Source organism: Miniopterus schreibersii (assembly GCF_964146895.1).
Source record: "Miniopterus schreibersii genome assembly, chromosome: 15".
Classification (NCBI taxonomy): domain Eukaryota; kingdom Metazoa; phylum Chordata; class Mammalia; order Chiroptera; family Miniopteridae; genus Miniopterus; species Miniopterus schreibersii.
This window is the reverse complement of record NC_138115.1, coordinates 36120601-36143970: the sequence shown is the minus strand read 5'-3', so window position 1 is coordinate 36143970 and position 23370 is coordinate 36120601. Positions and strand designations below refer to the sequence as shown.

Sequence of the window (23370 nt, the reverse complement as noted above, 5' to 3'; positions counted from 1 at the left end):
ACGACAAAAAGTTCCCCCCACACTACATGCTCAAAGTCTAGAGTCGATGGGTGTGGAACAGTGGTGCCTCCATCAGCAGGGGTGTAGCTCATCACTTTCGGGAGATAACAAGGCCAGTTATCTTACATCCACACCAAAGGCTCAAATAGGATAACTACAAGGCACATGCTTGTTTTTTGGAAGGGGAAGAGTGGGAGACATACAGTAGTTGCTGGAATATAAGCCTAAATCCCACTAGGTAAACATTATAATGAATCTCTACTCTGAGGACTTAATTAGGCTCTGATTCTTTCCTTGGAAAAGTTACGTGTCCATTTTCCCTTGGCTCTGCACTCTTTCTCATTCATTCTTCCTCAGCCATAAGCTGCACTGGACTTTGTGGTGTATGAACATCTCAGAATTGCTTAACCTTCTCAGCTCGCTTTCTGTTCTTTGAAGGTCAGAGTCCTGAGGTCTTTAAAAAAAACTTAGACAACCAGAGAGAGCCTGAGACATTTAGGTGAGCTCATGGATATTTGGTCAACGAATGCCTCAGGTGCAAGGAAATTATGATCTAGGATAAGATGTGAAAAAATGTGGCCAAATATCTATCATAGAAAGTATAACTAAACAAATTATCATGGGCATTCAAAGAAAAACGGGAAATCAATCCAAATGGAACTACTGAGTTTAGTAGATTGGTCCATATGCTATACCCTGCCCACCTGTCCCTTGCCTCTTTCCACAAATTCTGCACCAGAACAGTTGCAGTTTCTCAAAGCTACTGCTCTTTGCTATTTTGCCTCTTTCTGTGACTTTTCTTTTGGTTACTTCCTCTGCTTAGAATTTTCTCTCTCATTAACCGCCTGATGAATTCCTACTCATCCTGTAAAACTCATCTCAAGTGCAACTCCTCAGGGAAACCATCTCTGATTGACCAGGAGAGATCTAACTATTTTCTTTTTGTTCCTCTGTAGATTTTGCTTGCTATTGTTTTCACCCCAAGAGTTAAGTATACATGTGGTACATGTAGGGAAGCTAATGCTTACTCTAAAGCACTGTTCTCAGCCTTTTCTTTTTAGACATATTTTTGTCTTATTTATTTTATGCAGTTGTAATTATATTCCATATACAGTGGTATATTCCAATTATCTTTTTCAATGAGCCTTGATACGGTAAGGTTTTCATTACATGGTGATATTATATTCTAATGAGTGGCTTCTCCATAACTTTTAGGCTAAACACAATTTTTTCCTGTTTTTCCTTTTTAAATATCACAGCAATAGGTGCTTGGGATCCCCTAATGCAGCTAATCATGAATTGCATCAGCTTCTAGTATTTCGTAAGTGGTATGCTGGACCATTCCTTATTTTCCCACTAGTGTCACCCAACAGGAATTTCTTTCAGTGTTACTAAATGACTTCTAAGAGGTAAGAATGTATTTGTCCCCAAGAATAAGCCATGTTTTCTGTTTCAACTATCAACTTCTGCATAGCAAGCCACATCAAAATTTAGTAACTAAAAATAACAATTTTATTATTTCTCATGATTCTATATGTTGACCAAGGGCAGCTGGGTAGGTCTTCTCTGTGTGATATAAGCCAGGACTACATCATCTAAGGACTTTTTTGGGCTGGAACATCTAAAGTCGCTTCTTCACGTGGCTGGTAGATGATGCTGTCTCTTGGCTGGGCACTCAATTGAGACTGTTGAGCGGAATTGACATCCATGTCCTCTCCATGTGACTTTGGTGTCTGAGCAGCAGATGGATTTTGAGAGGGAGCATCCCAACTGTAGTTGTTCCAAAAGTGAGCAAACAGAAGCTGCTAGATATTTAAAAGGCTAAACTTGCATCTGGCACATTGTGATCTCTGCCACGTTCTATTAGGTAAGTAGTCAAATAGCAAAAATAAAGCCAACGGACAGGCAAATTGACATCCTTTCTTAATGGGACTGTGTCAAAGAATCAATTGTTATCTTTAATGAACCACATGCCTAGTCACCAGTTATTTTGGGTGTCGTGAGAGACAGTTAAATTCTCTTAATTTCATTTGACCTCAAAATTCTGAGATGTATTGTTAGAATTCTTCTTACTGAGTTTTTTTTCTTGCCAAGTATAACCTGTCAGACATTCAGTATAACTACTTCAAATAAAATTAACCTTAAATAAATCTTGGAAGGGAAAATAATACGTGTTTCCTCTAGAAAAGTGCACTATATGTATTCTCCTACATATGCTCCACATATGCTTTACTGTTTTCCCTTTCCCATTTCATGACTATCTACTTGTGTTTGCTTCTATGTCAAAGGTTGAAGCAACTCCAATGGTCATTCCCTGAAAGCATAGCAAGAGCATCAGTGATCCCAGTGCCTGTAGCTGGGCTCCACAAGTCACACTGAGGTGATGGCAGCCTTGGCAATTTTGCTCTGAAGTTTCCCCATATCATATCACATCTAGAACCTAGAAACTGGTTAGGAAAGAAGAGAGTTCAGATATGCATTCTGATGTCGAATACTCCAGGAATGAACACAAACTACCGTCAGGAGAGAGAGCGAGTTTAATGAATTGGGGTTTTTTGTTTGTTTTTTGTTTTTGTCACTCTGTTCCGGAGTCCACAAAATGGTGCTCATGCTGCTCCATCTAAAAGCACCAACAATTTGTCCAGCCACTGGCTCAGTTGGTTGAGGGTGGACCCACGCACCAAGAGGTCACCAGTTCTATTCCCAGTCAGGGCACATGCCTGAGTTTTAGGTTCAATCCCTGGTAGGGCGTGTGTAGGAGGCAGCCGATGTTTCTCACTCATCGATGTTTCTATCTCTCCCTCTCCCTTCCTCTTTCTCTAAAATCAATAAAAACATATTTAATAAATAAATAAGTAAATAAACAGTTTAAGTTTTCAGCCTCTTTACAAATATAAACTTAATTGGGTTTATAGGGCTTTGTAACTCAGACAACTCATAATAGTCACTCAAGTTTTCCATCTCCAGATTCCTGCTTTAAGTCAAGCTGAAGTTAATAACAGAAACCTCTGCACTCAGCCTGAGAGAGACCTGAGAGATTCCATGACCCAAAATTCACACATCACAGTTATTGCTAGAGGCGAACAATCGCTATCCACCTCTAAACTGTAACAAGTGAATCCTTGTTTTTCAAAGATGCCTTTTCAGTGGAGAAAGGGGATATACGATGAATGGCTATTAAAAATGTGCAGCCTGCACCAACCCTACATCTTGCTACCTTAGACACTTCACTGGCAACCACTGCCTGGTTCTATTTGCAAAGGCCATTCTCCAAACCTCAAATCCCCTCAATTAGCCAGACAGGAAGCTCAATCAAAATCCATCCTAAAAAATTTAAGACAGAACTATTTCGTCTACTCATAAGTCTTCAATCACTGCCCACATATCTAGGAAAAATATTGTTGAATTTCAGATGCAGATACAAATAACTGTCAGAAATTATCCCATTTGGATGTCCCTGAGACAACTCAAAATTCAACACATCCAAGAATGAACTATTTATCTTCCCACAAAAGTTTCTGTCACAATTAATGGTACCACTTCCCAACCCACCACTCAAGACAGAAATTGAGGCATTTTATCTTATAATTAATCACCAGATTTGGAGGATTCAACCAAATAAATATAATTCAAGTCTAGAATTTGCTACAATGTGTTCTGTGAAATACTAGTTCCATGAAATGCTTCAGTGAAAAGAAAATTCTTTTACAGTGAAAAGTAAATTCTGTTACTCAATCCCCCAGTTAAGCATCTACACTGCACGTTGGCAAATCAGAGCTTATTTAACTTGACTTAACCTAGTGTTTTTCCAAGTTATTTGATTCCAAAACTTTTCTATTTACCACCTATGAAAATCCTTCAAAGCTAACATTCCATGAAGCATACTTAATGGAATGGTGCTCTACCGTATTTCTTGATGCGTACTTTATCTTCCCATCATCATTTACTCACCTTTCTTTTTTAATGTCTCATTTTAAAATTTTTTTTTACATTAAAAAATATTTTTCAAGCACCGTTTATATTCAATATTATTTTGTATTAGTTTCAGGTGTATAGCATAGTGGTTAGACAATCTTTACAAATTGTTCCCCCTAATATTTCCAGTACCCAACTGGCAACATACTTAGTGATTACAATATTATTGACTATATTTCCTACGCTGTACTTTACATCACCATGACTATTTTGTAACTACCAATCTGTATTCTCAATCCCTTTACCTTTTTCACTCAGTTCCCCAACTCCCCTTCTCCCTGGCAACCAACAGTTTCATCTCTGTATCTATGAGTCTGTTTCTATTTTGCTTGTTCATTTATATTGTTCTTTAGATTCCACATATAAGTGAAATCATAGCCAAGCTATGGAAGCAACTGAAGTGTCCATCAATAGATGAATGGATGAAAAGGCTGTGGTACATATATACAATGGAATATTACTCAACCATAACAAAGAATGAAATCTTAACATCTGTGACAGCATGGATGGACCTAGAGGGTATCATGCTAAGTGAAATAAGTCAGTCAGAAAATATCAAATACCATCTTAACACAAAGGCTTCTAACTAATCTTACATCCACTCTCCTTCCCTCTGTGTTTTTTGCACTATACTGTGACCGATACTTGTAAAATACTGATTCTGTTACTTTTCTGCTTTGCACAAGTGGCAGAAAGACCAGCTAGGCTCTGAAAATGTCTAGGTAATTAGTCAGATTTTGAAGGAGAAAGGAACAATGGGAAAAGAATTGCGGTAAACTCTGGCTCTATCAAAAATCAGAACCATGTATTTGGGAAACAGTTTCTTTTCTATGCTTTCTTCCCCTGCCTTCTTTGCATTTATATTTAGATACTTCTGTTTTTATGCTCATCGGTGGGTGTCCATGGATGGGGTGCTTTTGATACAGCCTTGGACAATGCAATCAAAGGCCTTTAAAGTCACTTGCTTTGTAGAACAAGGTTTATTCCCTGTTTCCGTGGGAGTTACATTCACTACCACAAAAAGGGTAGAGACCAACAGGTCTTTGTAAAATTCTACATGAATTTCTGTATCAACAAAAACGCAGTTTCAAAGGACATATTTCTTTACATTTGCTAAAGCAAGTACCCGGAGTCCTGAACATATTGCTCACAGCTATTTTATAGTGGGAGGTAAAACCAAAAGGAAAAAACAGTGTTATTTACACTCTTTTGATTCATAGGAAAAATTGCTTCTCTTTGGAGTTTAAGAAGGAAAATCTTTAGTTTTTGTTTTTTAAACCCTGTGCAATGAACGCATACATACACATTCACTCAAAGAAATGAGAAAATGTGTTTTAATTCATCCACAGGTTCCACTGCAAAATATTTCATAAAACCTTCTGGGTCAAATTTGCCAATGTGGATGCCTGAGTTATTTCTGCTAGGTAAAATCAAGTCAACCTGCAATTTCGCATTATAAACAGGTGATCAAGGAGGCACAATTTAACATCTGCATGCACAGTAGGCAATTGGGCCAGTACAAACACTTGCTGTGATGTGGACAAATGAGTTTGAATCTATACACATTCTTCAAGCATTATTCAGATGACTTCCTTCGTAAACTGGGCTCTTTAAATATGAATGAAAAAAATTAAAAGAAAAGAGTTTGACCAGTCCAGGTATTTTAAGTAAGAATGTTTCTCAAAATGAAGCAGAATTGTTCATGTAACATAATGAAAATGTGGACATAGGGAACACCTGGCACACAATTTTGGCAGATAATTAGATAACTGAATACCTATGACAGCTAGTTAATTGTGGTAATCAGTGGATAATTTATTTGGGATATAATCTCATTCACACCTTTCTCATGTACAAATGAATGTGTTGCCAGATGCGCATGAAGCATAATTTCAGTTCTGCTTTTACAATGGGAGTTGACTTCCATTAGTCTACCTTGGCGAGATGTCACTCTAACTGGTGGCTTTCGGAAAACAGTGATTTGGAGACAGCTTTTAAAGAGAGGCTTGTACGTGAGAATCATATTTAGTTAAATAAAACAGAGTTGGTGACAACGTGGATGCATACAATGTACCTTGAAATGAAAGCTATTTATTAACAATTATTTAAAGCTTCTGAAGGGAGATTTTTTTTTGACCGTACACGTATTAGGAAATTGGAAACAAGTACACAAAACTGGAGGGTACTATTATATTCGTATATGTAAACATATTTCATTGCCTTAGTAAGATTTTAATGTCTGTGAACTTTAGACATAGGTCACCTTATTGCAGGTCTTTGTGCGGCTCTCCTAGGGAAAGAAAATACATGTTCAGCCCCTGCTACTGATTTATTGCATGGAGAATAGTTGTCATAGATAATCACCTAGATTTGCAACAGAATTTGTATGAGTCATAATGAATTTTTTGTTGACTTGAGCCTTTGAAATTTGGAATTGTTTGTTACTAAAGTACAACATGGCTTGTCCTATCTTATACACAAATGCTGTGATCCCTTAGAAATACTGTATGTGTTTACCTACTCCATATGATACACTGCTCCTAAGAAAGAACCCAAACCTCTGGAAATTTTATACTGTCATGTGGAGCATCAGTCAACATTAACTAAGCCAAAAATAATGGATGAACCAATTTTGTCATTGACCAAAAATGAATTATATGTTCAACCCTAACTGGGAAGCATAGGTTTTAGCTGGGGTTCATTTTATAAATAAGAAGAAGATAATGACAGTGGGAAAATAATTTCCACATCTCTGCCAAAATTTCCAACCCTATTGACAGAAATTGGAAAAATCAGATATAAGGAAGCTGATTAATTCGTTTAAGCACTGGAATCAGAATCTGAATCCGGGTTTCTACAGCTCTAATTTATCACTGCTGATCTCTTAGTTTAGGTGATCTCCCACAAAAAGATTTATGGTTCAAAGCGAGCAGTATGTGTGGCAGAGAAGACATGGTGTCCACCAAAGATGGATGCCCTTTGTCCATTTACAAGAGCTGGTGCTCAGAAACAGAGAATTTCCCATCCTCCTGTGCATTTAGCCTGAGTCCATGACTGGCTTTTTCCAGTGGAACATAAGTAAAAATGACGTGTGTTGCTTATGGATTTATGTAGTTAGGGAATATATTGCCTTCTCTACCCTTGCTCTTTGTCTCTTGACTGTCACTGTGTGAAAGAACTATGTTGGAAACTATACATTCAAGAAGGCAAGGTCTTTCTCGGCTTGACATCTGAATATCTTTGAGCAATGGAAGCACCATGACCCCTTTGCCAGGGCCCTCAATGAAAAATAGCCTGCATTTGGCCTGTTCTCCGAGAGAGGAATAAATTTTGGACTTAACAACTGAAGTTTTAGAGTTTGTCTATTACTGATATCAATGAATCTAGTAGATTAATAAAATAATAAAGAAAAGGAACTAAATAACTTCTGTGGAAATCAGGCAGCAATAAGGGAAATGGATTCTTTGGGTAGAGGAAACTCTCTTTACTCTGAAGACGTGGTTTACGGTTCCTGCCCTTGTGAAGATGAGAAGGATTTTACTGAAGAGAAAAGGAAGGTCAGAATACATTGAGAGGCTAAGAAAGCACAAAGAGTTAGTTTTAAAAAGTTCACGTTTCAATTAATTAATTATGCACAGATTATGAGAACAAAGGTTAACCGGCAGAGTTTCAGTGGTAACTCTGGAAGCAGACATATTCCCCAGAGTCCATTTAAGTCTGGAAATATTTAAAATTGTATTTAACTAAGAGTCCAAGTAGATAATCAGAGGTCCCGGTTGCTCTCCAACTGTACTGTCCAATCATTTAGTTATTAGGGACTTGAAATGAGGCAAGTTCAAATTGAGATGTGCTGTAAATCTAAAATACACATGGAATATTAAAGACGGTACAGAAAAAGAATGTTAAATATCTTCTTAATAATTTCTACGTTGAGCATAAGTTCAAATTACATCGTGGACATAGTGGGTTAAATAAAATATAATAAAAAAAACTGGCTTTACCTCTTTTTTAACTTTTTTAAATGTGGCTACTAGAAAATTTAAATTATATAGGGCACTTACATTACATGCCTATTGTAAAATGCTGTGCGAAGAGACATAACAGCATATTTTATTTGATCCTCCAAATTCGGGGTTGGAGTGATGACAAACACTCAGAGAAGCAAGTGTGACAACGAAGTATGGAAGACAAAGGGGGTGATCTGGGTCAATAGAATTTTAAGGATGTTATTCAGTAAATGAGTGTACAAATGAATAAATAGTACCTTCCCCAACCTATGCTCCAAGGAACCTAGAAGAAAAGCACAACAAACCGACCAAACAGTCGGACCAAAGTAAAATAAAATTAAATAAACCAAAGCAACACTTTGTGAGGTTCTGCCACCCACATCCTCTGAGCCTTACTTACAGAATCTGAAGTCCCTATGACTCAGTGTCCTGTATTTAAAACAGAGGTGATTATATTGGCTTTCTTTACGTAACTGTGATCATCAGATGTGCAAACATGCATTAAAGCACTTTAGGAAAGTATGTAAGTGCTCTGCTCTGTAAGAAAGGAAATACCTGCACACCAGGGCTTTAATATCCAAACAGAGAAAATATTACAGCTCTTTCTAAATAATGTTTGAGCCTACAGGTGGTACATTTGAATGATTTAATGGACATGTAAGAAGTTTATTTTCATTCTAAATCATATTAAGGGTTCAATTAAACTTTCATCTTACAATAGTAATGAAATTACTGCTTCTATCATTAAACAACATTTTAAAATATGTGACAACATACATTTTTTAGACTCACATTTGTTCTGTGTCCCTTAAACTCACTCTGTGACTAAGAAGCGTACTGTAGAGCCAGATCACTTACATTTGATGCAAACCTGGTATTCAAAAACCTATAAAATGTAGGTGTCATGTTCCTAAAGGGGCTCAGAACAGGTCTCCCCAAGATGTGCCACTTTGGCATGTGAATTATTTTTAGCTGAAGGCAATTGAGACCCTGCAGGCTCATGAGAAATTTTTACCGCGCCCTCAAAGAATTTAAATCTGGGGCCTTGCCCATAATAAGAGTTATTACCAGAGATAACTTTTTAATGACCTATCTATTGGGCAGGACAAAGATATAATTACTAAAATTCTGCTCTTCTTGTCAGCCTGTTACCAGAGGAAATAGACTCTTGAGCAGGGTCATGGGAGAAGACTTTCAGGGACACTCACTTAGGAGGAGTTTTAAGCGATAGTGGCAAGATTTATTAGAGCAAAAGCCACAGTACACCCTGGGAGAGGCAGAGAGCGGGAGGCTAGAGGGTAGCGGCTGTCCTGGGGTCCTCGCTAGGCTTCCATAGACTTCCTTGGGTTCAGGAAAGAGCAGGCATTTCTTTCCCGGCATTTCCCTGGGCTCCCCCTATCTAATCTCTTTTGCCCCAATTTTTCCAGGCCCAGTGCCCTCCCCATTTTATGGTCACCATTTTGGTTCCTACTGCACATGCCTTATAGTTTTGTGTCATTACTTGGCTTCTATTGCACATGCACTTAGTAAAAGAAATTCCCTTGCTGTTCCTCCCCCTCCCCCCCGCCTTAGTCGTGACTCCCTGGAATGACTTAAAAGCTGTTTTCCCCACCTAATCAGGCTTCCTTAGATGTCCCGTTTCCTTTACCCCTCCTCTTTTGTTAATATCTTACTAACTGCCTGCTCTAACATTCCCCCCTCAAGAATTCTGGGCCTTTGTAATCGCTTAAGGGTTTTCGTTATTTATTCCCCTGACTTTATCCGTCCTGGGGTTTGGCTGGCATTAATGGCACTGACTTGGGTCTCTGTTCTCTCTCTCTTTGACTAGGGTGTTGTAAGCTACTCACTCTCTGGTTGGGGAGTGGCCTTGGTTGGGGAAGATAAGATCTTGCGGTTTACCAGCAGGCTGTTAATTGCTCGGCCTTGTTTAACTATCTTGCTTCAGTTTTCCTCATTTCACTTGCCAAGGAATTGTCCTGGTTTCTCACTATCCTGCCTCAGTTCTGCAAATGACCTTCCTCCCCTCTGAAGTTCCAAGGTGTCTTACATCACCCTGAACTCAGAATGTCATACATATCTCATTTTAACTTTCTATCCCTGAAACTCTCATGTATGTGGAGTCTCTGATTCTCTCACGTGTGTGAGTTTCCCATGTGTAAGCATGTAATGAAAGTTGGCTATTGTCTCTTGTTAATCTAATCTGATTCATGTCGATTTAATTATTAGACCAGCCAAAAGAACCTAAGAGGGTAGAGGAAAGTTTCTTTCTCCCAGTCATTCCACATAAAAAATTATATACATGGATTTTTAAATGGACAACATACCATAATTGGAAGCATATCTAAGGTCTAGGAGACTAGCGAAAGTTCTATGGCTGTTATTGATGGAGCAGAATCCTACACAGTTCTTTGGAAACTTGTCCACAAGATAACAACACATCAATATGCCTACAAAACTTCTAATGTGGTGCCACTTGTGGGCACCAAATTGTAGCTGTTTCAGTTCACATGGACATAGACAGCTAGTAGTTTTCAAAGCAAATTTCTTGCCAATGATTTGGATTTAGAGCAACTACCAGAAGTAGCCACAGTTAAGCCTACACTTGCCCTTTAGTAACTCAGTTTACTCAAGCTTAGATTTCCTGCCTCTCTAAGATGATGCTATTCCAAAAATGTTATTAAATATGCCTCTACCAGTCTTGACTGGAGCTCTGTAGTTCACTAAAGTAAATCAGCCTCATACTAAAATTTAAAAAGTGTTCTTGAGAGTTCTCAAGTTCCTGAATGGTATATTTCTAGAGGGTAGAGACTAGCACTTGGGCCAATATCATCATATCTTTTAATAAATGACCTGGTGATTAAAATGTTATTTACATAGTACCTGCCAAGGCATACATTTTAAATAAAATTTTTAAAAATATATTGAATGAGAGAAGAAACCATTGTCCATTTGCTTCCAAGCAAACCATGGGATTCTTGGGCAAAGTTCTTCTCCTTCCCACTTAGCAATTTTACCTACCAGGGGCCACAGGAGTTCTGGCCTTGCTCGCACCACAAAAGTTTCCATCAAGAGCTAAATCTCCATACAGAAGGCTGTTTAAAAGGCTACTAAACCAGTTCTGTTCCAGATAAGCTGAAATCTCAACATGCAGACGTAAGAAAGTGATATTTTAAGAACTTTTTTTTTTAAAGGAACCCTTTATTAATTTTTTTTTTCCCTTGGCAGGTACAGCATACCCTTTGAAAATACATAATCCAAGAAACCTGAGAGCTATCAAAAATATGTTTTTCATTCACAGGCTTTCAATACTCCTGTCACTCTTTATTTTTTCTAAATTCATTCATTCAAAATAAATGTGTGTAGAGTAAACTATATATCCAGGGATATAAAGATGAATTGAACTTGTCCATAAGGAAATCACATTTCAGTAGGCATGTCAGCGAATGACTAGAGAACTATATACTAACATGTGCTTTAATGGAACTGTGAACAGAGTGTTCAGGGAACACAGAAAGTGGCCGGCTGTCTGCAAGGAAGCACCAGAGCAGAAAGAGGAGTCGACTGCTTCTATTCTGGGTGGGAGCCCGGCCAGACTAATGAACAGGATTGGTCTGTCTGATCTGTATGGTTCAGCCCTGTCCCCTTCCTCCCACACATTTGCCTTCTGGGAGCCAGAGGCTTTGCAGAAGAGAATAACTTTCTCAAATAAAGAAAGATTGTTTTCAAATAATGACAGATTTATACCTGGGTGTCTATATTAGAACCCACAGATTTGCTCTGAATATCCACTCGAAGGGGTATCGGATGATTCCTCAGGTTGAATGAAGATGAGGCACAAAGCCATTCCAGGCAGAGGAAAATATATATATATTTTTCTAAGACTAAACAGAAAGACATTCCAGGAGGTAGGAGGTTGAAGGATTGATAAAATGATTCCACTGGGTTTATTAACAGAAAGACCACCATTGCTCATTATAGAAGGAAAAGATCAGGGTTTGGGTGGAGGGGAGGAGTGGTGAGCTAAGTCTAGAAAGGTAGGCTGTGAGGTCCTTCTATGTGTAGATAACTGGAGCCAAAAAAAAGGTTTTATTCTTGGGAGATTTGGAGTCGCGCTTGATATTTAGAAAAATAATCCACTAGGCAATGTGGGAATACAGAAGAGGGACTAAAATGGGAAGGAATGGTGGCAGGAAGATCAGTTAGGGGAGTGTTGCTACGAGGAAAGGGAAAATAGGAATCTTGATCAGATGGTAGCATTTAACATAAAAAGAAAACTTTATTTGAAGTTCTACAAATTGGGCAACATAGGATTTGTTGACTGAGTGATATGGGAAGAGAAATAAAGAGTCTATCATGGACAAGTTGTGGATAGTGATTCCATAACCCAGGACAGTCAGTAAAAGATAAAGAGTAGATTGTGATGGACGGTGGAGAACAGATTGTTGGACACATCAAGTGTTAAGTTTTAAGGGCCAGAGTGAACTCTAATGGTACACAGTAGGACACTGAAAATGTGAATCCGAAGCTTTGTGTAAAGTTTGGAACTAGAGATCCATACATAAGTAATCACCAGTATAAATACAGTAGTCACAGTCATGGCTGTCTAAGAGAAAACAGAGAAAGGGAGTTTGGAGTGACATAAATAGAAGTTCTAGAATGAAACCTGGAGAACATTTAACTGGTGGCAGAGAAAGAAAACCTCTTTGAAGAAGGAAATCTAACTATCTAGTTTGAGATGTAAGAAAACAGATTTTTCCCCCTCTACTTTTATGAACAAAATTTTCATCGTAAGAGTTTTTAAACAAAGAATCAAGTAAAATTATCCAAAACATACTAATGATAAGTGAGAGATAACAAACCATTAAATGAATGATTTCTGTTTCTTCAAAAAATTTAATGTTGGAAAGAATATAAAAGAGTGGCAAAATATAGGTTTGTTTATTAATTCACTCACGTAATACTTACCAAGGCCTGGGCGATGTGCTAGGTAGAAAGAATAGAGAAGACGCACTTTATGACAAAGCATACAGTGCAGAGAAATATGTTTTTAAAAAGTTATTGCAATTAAGAAATGCAAGAAGTCAGAGTGTCAAACATGAGAGAAGGGATGTCAGTGTTTCACCTACAGATGTCCTACCCAATACAGCAGCCACCAGCTACATGTAGCTAGAGAACATTTGAATGTGGCTAGTGAGACCTAGGAACTTAACTTTTAACTTCATTGTAATTGATTTATATTTACAAACCTCAGCAGTATAATATATTTTTGTGTTACAAACCTTCATTTTTTGGTAGAGCTACATGGATCGTATGAGATGTTGTTATAGTGCACATGCGGGGAACACTCATCATTTCTAGTTTTACGCATAAACCTGTCTTCCATCCATGTGGTGTCTATGAATTGATTCAGTTTGAATGACGACTTTTAATGCACCAATGTAACAATGTAATATGTTTGTTTGAATATTTTATGTACATAGCAAGAGTTACAGTGGCACCTGTGTAAATTGTAATTGGTAATTAAATTGAGTTATTAATTATAATATATAAATCTTTTTTAATTAAAAAATAAATACAGTAATCAAAATTAGCTGAAGCAGAGCAAAATATAAAAGTTGCATGATTTGCAAAACCAATCTCAGGGATAATAAAGAGAATGATGTTAAGTGGACATAATAAATTTGATAAGAAATATTATATAAAGCCAAAAAATTAAAGAAATTAATCATCTAAAATACAAATCAAATGTCCAAAACTGTATAAGTTATTTTTTAACAGGATCTAAGACTATGACATTGGCCAGCTATAAACCAGCTTGGATTCTTGTACATACTCAAAATGCCATTTTTAGATCAAGAGATGGTAAAATTAATTATTTATTGGGACATGTTTTGTCTCAATGGGCTTTCAAATTTATGAGTCAATGTTGTCAATTTGTGGTCTAAACTATCAACCTCAGGGCATACATAATTTTGAATATTTTACATCTTTCAAAGAGGGTTTCAGCTAGATATGAAAAAAAGCTTTTTAAAATTATTGTGAAACATGCTGCACATTAGGTTAAAAACCCAGACCTTTTGAGATTTTAAAATAAGAGATTGATAGTTCCTTTATTGTTTAATTCCACTGTAAGATATGTATTGAAAATTTTATGCTTAGATTTTAGAAGTAGAATGTGAAAAGTGTTGTAAATACATGAATCAGAGCCAGTTTTTGGAAGTTTTGAAAGAAATAGAAGACAGCATATTTTATGATGTTAAGTTCTTTGCCAATGCTTATTGCTTGAGCCATGGAAGAGTTTTTAAAAGATTTATTGTACTGTTAACTCAAATTTAAAATTTTTTCGAAATAGTATTGCTTGCCAAATATTCAATAATCAAAGACAAAATTGGCAATATGAATTAGAATTTATTTTTGCACTGCATATGAACAAACTAAATTTAAAGCCCTGAAGAAAGGAAGATTTTACTTGTGAGTTGACTAGAGAGCTATTAGAGTTTATTTTGAAATGAAGACTTTAAAATATAAATCAATAATATGGATTTTACAAATTATTCTAACAGCAATCAATATACAGAATGGACTGTGCTGCGTAAATTAGCTGCAAAATTACAGGGAACATTTTAAAAGGCTTGGTCCATATTGTCAGATTTAGAATTGCCCTTCAATTCAGGGAGTGCCTCTTTGAATTCAGTATCAATTATCCAAATTGACAGAAATGGTGAGGGGAGAAGATTTGAGTTTGGGCTTTGGGCACACAGTGCGATATACAGGTCTTGTAACATAGATACCAACACCTGAAACCTATATGTTCATATCAACCAATATCAGCCCAATAAATTTAATAATAATTAACAAATGAATTTAGTTCATTTGGACAGATGTAATTTTAAAACTGATATGCTTTTGTCTCAAAGTCAAATCAACTCGCCTATAAAAAGATGAACAAGTTTTATCAATGTAGATATGATACTAAAGGTAAATTATTCTTGGTAATCAATTTAATTATTAGATTTTATGTTGGCAATGACTTGAGTATGTAAATTTAATCTTTTGATTATAAATGTTATGAAATCTAAATAGAAAACAAGCATATTCAGTGAAAATTTAACACCTGAATTGAGATGTACTAGCAGTTAAAAATACACACTAGATTTTAAAGATTTAGTACAAAAAAGATTAAAGGTCTCAATCATTTTATATTGAATATATCTTGGAACTATAATAGATTTATTTGGTTAAATAAAATATAGCCTCGATATTAATTACATGTGTTTATTTTTACTTTGTTAATGTGAATGTTAGAAAGTGTTAGATAGGTAGCTCACATTATATTTCTACTGAATGGAACACACCAATATTTAATATCTCATCCCCCAAATTAGTTAAGATCATCTATGCTTAAAAATAATACTTTCATATGTGCAGAGGTGAGTGAAAAATAAGAAGAAGCTAAATTATTCTAGATAAGAAATAAATAGGAATTTAGAGGAAGGATAGGAAAAAGGGAGAGGGGAGGCCTGAGACTGAGTTGGCAGAAATTTTAAAGAGACACTTTAAGAAACAACTGAACTGATAATAAACACCTTGTTGTTTTCAATATGGATGCATAACATGAACACACACAGCACTACAAAAATCTCCAGTGAATTCTACCAGAGACATGAATGCTTTGTGTGAGCCAGGTCTTAGAGAGAAATCAAAGGAGGCTGACCGTGTTCTGCATCCGAGCCTCAGCGGTGTGTGAACGAGGTGCCGTAAGTGAGGCAGGAGATGGTTCTCTCTCTCATTCAGGGAAGGTCCTGGGTAGAGCCAAACGACTTAGAAAAAACTCAAGCCACTCAGAACACATACAGAAACCAGAAAGGCGATGGAGCCTCCAGTGCACGTCGCCTGTGTTCAGAAATTTTTATTTGCCTCAAGAAAAGCATAAAAACTCAGTTGACTTGTGTTACTCATTTCTAGCTAATTTTTTTTAACTTAAGAATTTCCATTTATTCTCATGCTGAGCTTAAAGTATTCCAAAACATATTTTCCCTGGAAACTAACTTTGGAAAAAAAAATTGAGTGAGAAGCTTGTAAAAAATGGATGAGATTAGATTTACTTGCTATAATAGACACGATTTGTCTTCCCATGAAATGCATTCTTCTTTGCCTCTTATAGTAACAGTGTCCCTAGTTTAAGCAGGCACATGACCATTCAGGATCTTGAGTGAGCTTCCTAACCACTCTCGGAGCCAGCTATGGATTCCACTGAGCCCTGCCCAACGGGGTGTGAGCAGAAGTGTGTGCCCTTTCTACGGCATGGCCGTCCCTTCCTCGTGTGCCCCTCTCCAGGCTGCCATGCGGACTGTAAAGGGTGCTGGGTGAGAGCAGCACCCTTCAGATGGAAGAACGGGAGCTAGCTCTGGGTCCCAACACCGGGAAAAATCGAATCCAGCTCTGAGCCACTCAAACACGTGTTGTTACACTTTTTAAAATGTGTTTTATTGTTTAAGCCGTTATTATTTTGATTCTCTGTCAGAAGGGCTAAACTTAACCCTGCCATGCTACTAATAGTCTTGCATTTCAGAGACAAGTGCAATATTTTTTTTCTTAATACATATTTCCACAATCTTTTTGGAAATTTCAAAAAACCAAATTTGTACATTTCTGTTAAGAATACAGTTGGGGGCGGATAACCAGAAATAAGGTACTTATCTCAATATGGCTGGGTCTGAGATAAGTGTACAGATGACTGGAGCTTTTACGAGATATTTTGCAAGGCTCCGTCCAAGAGAATTTTATCAATTTGTGCACTTTATTCCTTGAGCAGAATTGCTGTGCAGTTCACCTTACTAATATTTGTTTTTATCTGTACTTGTAATTCTGATAACTACCCCAATCAGCACTTGGTGTCCTTCATTAGAACGCTCTGTAATCACTCTAATTTCACCCTATGACACTTTTCCTCACCTAACGCCTCTCAGATAAGACGCTCTCCTAGGCTTTTAGTTTCCTGATATCCTGGCTTATCTCAGCACATTACACCAAAAGATGGTAGCATGCAGAGGTTTATTATTTTATACATATTATATATCGGAACATTTGAAAATGAAACACTCATTAACTTACAATTAGGTGTACTAAGGGAAGGAGAGTCATTCTTTATCACTATTGAAAAAAAAGCTGCTATTCATGTGATGCTCAAGATAAAACTACCATGAATTTTGGAGGACTTTCCTCAATATATCAACAGGAGAAAGGAGAGAGAGGAACAAAACCAGGGAGGTTGTAACCTGAGTTTCGTCTTTACTCACTCATCCATCGATCCATTCATTTATTCATAAATATTACTGAATGGCTAAAATGTGCTAAGAATTGAGCTATGATCTCAATGTTTGTGTTCCCCCAAAATTCAGGTGTTAAAATCCTAATGCCCAATGTGATGATATTAGAAGATGTGACCCTCGGCAGGTGCTTAGGTCATGAAGGTAGAGCCCTCGTGAATGGGATTAGTGCTCTTATGAAAGGGAATCCAGAGAGCTCCCCAGGCCCTTAGACATGTGAAAGCTCAGCTAGAAGTTGGTAGTCTACAACCTGGAAGAGGGCCTCCCACAAAACACAAACATGCTGGCGTTATGATCTTGGACTTCTAGCCTCAGAAACTGGGAGAAATAAATTTCTGTTGTTTATAAGTTGCCCAGTCTGTGGTATTTTGTTATAGCAGCCCAAAGAGACTAAGACATACTGTTTAAATGCTTGAGAAATAGCAAGGGAAAGAATAAACAGCCTTTTCCCTCATATAACAGATATTTTAGTAGGAAGGCAAACATTTAAAAAGCAATCACCTAATTGTTTCAATTATTTATTTTAAAGGATTATGCAGAGAAATGCATGGTTTTATGAGAGCGTATCTAGTGACACCAACTAGGTTTGGAGAGTCATAAAAGATTTTCTAAAGGGGTCAATATTTGAGACAAGCTCTGAAGCAGGTAGTGATTAGGGAAAGGTGAAAAGAAAGAGCATTTCAGACAGAAGGAAAGCGTGTGTGAAAACCTCAGGCTAGCAAGGGCATAAAGCTTTTAAGAAACACAAGTTGACTTTCATGTCTAGAGTTAAGAGAGCCGGAGGCAGGTTAGCACTAGATGAAGTTGATAAAGTAGGCAAGGGCCAAGCCATATTTTTGTGTCTTAGCTTTGCTGCAGGGGTAAGAATAAAATACAAGAGAGGGAAAAGATAGAATAAAAAGATAAGCTAAGGACATCTGCCAGCTGAACGATGATAGAAGTGTGGGCATGGGTGTTGTTAGTATAGGCGAAGCAAAATGCAGAGATTCCACTTATTCAGAGCGGTAGGGTTTTAGACGAGATAGATCGTGGAGAAAGGAGTGTCATAGATAACTCTCGAGTTTCTAGCTTGCATAATCAAGTATAAAATATGCTCATTCATTAGGACAGAGCACACTGGAGGAGGTGTGGGTTTAGCAGGAAAGTAATGAATTAAATTTTGAATAGATTGAGACTGGAATTCCATCAGGACACTGGTGGTAGAGTTTAAAAGGCAGAAATATATGCAGGTCTGAACTGTCTAGGTAGAAGGAGAAAAAGAAATAGTAATAGAGGGAGAGAAGAGAGAGAGAGGAGAGAAAATACTCCATGTGTAGATGGTAAATGAGGCCATTCATTTGTTCATTTCACAAATATGTATTGAGAGCGCCCATCCCCTCCAAGGCAACACTACATCAGGCTGAATTATTCTACAGCTGAGCATTTTTTTATGTACCTATCAGCCATTTGGATATATTCTTTGGAAAAACTGTTTATTTAGTCTTTCTACCATTCTTTAATCAGATTGTTTTTGTCATTGAGTTGTATGATTTTTTAAAATATATATTTTTGGATAGTAACTCCTTATATGATAGATGGTTTTCAAATATTTTCTCTTATTCCATAGGTTGTCTCTTCATTTTTTTTTTTATTGTTCCTTTTTCTGTACAGAAGCTTTTTAGTTTGATATAGTTTTAGTTGTTGATTTTTGCTTTTGTTCCTTGTGCTTTTAATGTCATATCCCAAAAAAACATTGCCCACATCAGTGTTAAGGAACTTCTTTCCTATATTTTCTTCTAAAATTGTTATGGTATTTGGTTCTTATAAAGAACAGTTGGATAACAACAAAATACATAAACAGCCCAGTAACAAGAGCAACAAAACAAAAAAAAACAATCTGATTAAAAAGTAGACAGAGGACCTAAATAGACATTTTTCCAAAGAAGATATTCAAATGGTCAACAGGTACATGAAGAGATGCTTAACATAACTAATCAGCAGGGAAATGCATATCAAATTCATAATGAAATATAACCTCACACCTGGTGGGATGCTATCATCCAGAAAACAAGAAATAAGTATTGAGGAGGGATGTGAAGATAAGGGAACCCTTGTACACTGTTGGTAGGAATGGAAAGTAGTACAGCCACTATGCAAAACAGTATGGAGGGTCTTCAAAAAATTAAAAATAGAACTACCTTATGATCCAGCAACCCCACTTCTGTATATATATCATGCCATTTGGGACAATATGGGTGGACTTCGACAAACAAAGTAAGACAAATACTGTATGATACCAGTTATATGTGAATCTAAACAAAAGATAAACTCATTAAAAACAGAGTAGTGTGGTGGTTACCAGAGGCTAGGGGGTGGGGAAATTGGAGAGATGTTGTTTAAGGGGACAAACTTGTAACTAGTAGATAAATAAGTCCTGGAGATCTAATGCATTGCATAGTGATTACAGACAACAATACTGTGTTATAACTTCAAAGTTTCTAAGAGACTAGTTCTTGGGTGTTCCCACCATAAAAAAGAAATGACAGTCATGTGAGATGTTAGAGATATTAGCTAATGCTACGGTGATAATCATATTGCATTATATAAATGTATCAAGTCAACAAGTTGTCCACCTTAAACCTACATAATGTTACGTGAATTGTATCTCAAAAAAATAATATTTTAAAAAATGATTGAATTGTCATAAACTGATATGAGCAAGGCTATGGACTGAGGTGAATTTGAGGGGAAAGAGCTTGAAATGTGCATTCAACATCAAGTGAAGCTGTTCATCGGGCAGTTATATAAATATGGGGGAGAAGAGTAAGGTCTGAGCTAGAAATCTACTTTGGGGTAATATAAGCAAAGAAATTACTTTTGAAGCCATATGATTTTATGATAAAATCATCAAAATGAAATCATCAAGCGCCTGATGAGAAGAGAAGGGGTCCAAGGGCTGGATGAAACTGCATACACATAAAGAATATGGAAAGTAGGAATCCTAATATTTAAACATCTAACATTAAAAAGGAAAGGTGGTGTGGTGTCGCAAGTAGAACTTGAAAGGCGGTATTAATGACATTGGAGGACATTTAGTAGAGGTCGAGGCCAAGGGAGAAATTAAAATGTTGATTTCATTCCAATAATTCAAATAAAAGACTGATTGTTCTTTGGCCACAGTCCAAGCTATGAAAGATGATCTCCAGAGCTGGTTTTAAATCCACCTCAGTTGGTCAGTGATGACTTACATGGTGACAACTGGCTTTGGTAACCACACATTTAAAAGTCAGCCACTCAGCAGCAGCCTCATTCCAATAGCCAGTCTTCCAGAGCTGAATTTAACCGATCCCTAAATATTCCCTTTTGAAAATCTGCCTGTCTCTGCGCTCCAGACATCCCAGCCTCTACTGAGGGTTAAAAAAGTCTGTGCTTTTCAAATATAGCTCTTCCTTACTTAGCACACAATGCACTCAACTTTCTGTTTCAGATAAAGAGAGCAATGGTTTCTTCCTTCATACATGTTTCAGAATGGAGAGAGTGATCGAAGCGGTTAAAGAAGATGGGACTAACAGTGATCACTGGATTTCTCCACGTGGAGATCCCTGGTAGTTTTGCAGTCCTTTCCATTCAGTTCTGAGTGAGTCAGACTGCAGTGGTTTGAGCCGTGAGAGGGAGTTGATGAACATGGCGACAGTGGAGAGAGAACATTGTTTTTATTTATTTTAAATCAACTTTTTCTTTTAGAATGCTTTCAGATCAGAGCAAAATTGCAAAGATCGTGCAGAGTTCCCATGTAGTCCACATCCAGTTTCTGCTAAATCTTACACTGAAGAACACTGCTTTTAGGTATCTTGCTCTAAACAGAAGAGGCAATGTGTAGCCATAGTCACTAGCTAGAGGGGAAACTGAGGCTCAAGGATTTTTGCTGTTTGAATAATCACTGCTTCCTTTCTCCACACTGTCGAGAATATTTAGGGGAGCTCTAGTGTGCCTTTCCCATTCTACAAAATGGACACTGACCTTAGAGCTGAAGTTGCTATTACCAGTTCATGTCAACTGTGGCTCTGATAGCACCTCTATAAACCATGCTGTACTTATAATTCCACTTCAAATCTCATTCCCATTTCTAAATGCTTTTACATCCTAGTTCTAAATAATCTCACTGATCAACTCCTGTGCTCAACAAAAGGTAACAGAACTTGAGGCTGAGGGCCTTCATATGCTTCTCCGAAGACTTCACTTCATCTCACTTTACTAGTGAGGGGACAAAAGTGAAACGCAGTATTAAATGTGACTAGAACCCTTTGGCTCCTTCCAATGATGGGAAATGCACCATTCAGTAATATTTGTGGTTACAAATAAGTAAATTGATGCATGAAAGAATGCAATTTAAGCCAATATCATGCTTTAAGAAATTTCCTCAAAGAGAGTTAAAAGTCAAAAGTGAAGATTTGAGGAAAGAAGTACCTGAGACAAGGAATGAACAAGCAACAGGCTACATCCAAAAAAGCTGGAACAAATCCTGGAGGCTAGTTCATAGCCTAAGCTTCCAAGGGCTGTAAAGGACAAGAGAGCAAAACGACTTCGTCTTCCTTCTAGCCTTATGCCATTTCTTTCACGTCAGGGAGCCAGAGCATTCTCTCCTTTAAATTGATCATCCTAATGCATAGTCTCTCTTCTTTTCTCTAAAACCAAAGTTTATATACAACACAGCCAGGTTTCCCAAAATGTCAGAACTAGAATATCAGAAAAGTCACCCTCAGGTAGATTAGGAAGACCTGCATCGTTGTAATACAGTTTGTAAGAAACATGAAATTGGGGCCAAAAAACCTGGAGATGTGCTTGTTTTCTGCTTCCTTGCTTTGTTGTTGTTGTTATTAGAACCTTTTCCTACATGTTTTGCCTTTTTTCTCACTCACCTTGTCCCTGTATTGCTGAATGCTGATGAGGTCAGACTTGGGTCAGCCCCAGCCCATCATTTTCAAGTAATTTGCTTGGGCAATAAACGTTGGCTGAAATTGCAAGAAAATTGGTAGGCTAAACATCACCCCCGTGGACAGGGAGAGAAAATGCTGCCACAGGTATGGAGTGGTTCCACAAACTGCTCTATAAGACATGTAACTGGAGTATCCAGGGGGTAGGAATGTAATCCAAGAATGACAATCACTTGAGTTAGATGCCATGGCTTTTGTCTTTCACTAATAGATTAAGCTAAATTTAGAGGAGAACATGTATAACCCTGAAAGAACTTGTGCCAACCATTGACTTAAAAAAACCCAGGCACAAGTGTTACATGGAATTCTGCCAAGTCTGCTCCATGTGACTTCACTTTAGGACACAAAAAATATCTCAGGACACAAATAACAGAGAAACATTACTCATTGTTATTCATGCAATTCCAAACACTGCGAGGGCTCCTGTACACTTGGGATGTTTTCTCAGATCGCATTCTAGGCCTTTCACCTGCTGTTGCCTCCGCAGGCTCAGAGCACGGTTCCATCGCTGACCGCGGTCTCTCGGGGGCAGCGTGGGACAGCAGGAAGGACCCTGGAGCAGTGGTCCGCAGGACATCGACGCTGTGCTTGGCTCCTCCACTAGCAAACACATACATCTGTGCAAGGTGCTCAATCATAGATCCTAAAGCTGGGATGAAACATTGGGAAGTAAGTTATTTTCACCCTGTTTTGTTGAAAAGGAAGCTAAATCCCACATGGGTTATAATTTGTTGAAGGCTACCCAAGGATGGAGGGATTGGAAAGACTCTGCAAATTTCTGTTTCTCTTCCTTTAAAATGGGGATAATATCTGCTTCGCAGCTTCAAAAAATGTCATGAGGGAGGGAATGTATGTCATAATGTCTGTGAATTGTAAACGGTTATGCAAAAGCAAAGGCTTGTCACATGTAGAGATCTGAATGGTTTGAAAGGGAAAATGACTATACCAAGAAAAAGCATAAAATCTATCATTCATCCAGATTTTCTGCCCCATATCTCCCTCCCAAAATTGCTCTGGCCCAGATAAAGTTGTTTCTTTGAAGATTAAACCCCCATTCTTTTAACCTATTTTTTAATTTTTAAAAAT

The 23370-nt window shown here is 37.5% G+C and overlaps 1 protein-coding gene across 7 annotated transcripts in view; it reads right to left on the bottom strand.

Moving 5' to 3' along the window:
• The window catches only part of LOC308567966 (uncharacterized protein), a 433265-nt gene that overhangs the window by 5060 nt on the left and 404835 nt on the right, over positions 1 to 23370 (bottom strand). For 4 of the 7 annotated variants that reach the window (XR_014000420.1, XM_081160216.1, XM_081160215.1 and 1 more), the window contains one exon: positions 22754 to 22933. Coding sequence is in view for 6 of the 7 variants with exons in the window: in XM_081160216.1 (XP_081016342.1) it covers positions 22754 to 22933 (180 nt within the window). In the remaining variant the exon portion in view is untranslated. Of the gene's footprint in view, positions 1 to 20985; positions 22934 to 23370 lie in introns of those variants that run through there. The other 3 variants (XM_081160212.1, XM_081160213.1, XM_081160214.1) reach the window with 3 other exon arrangements.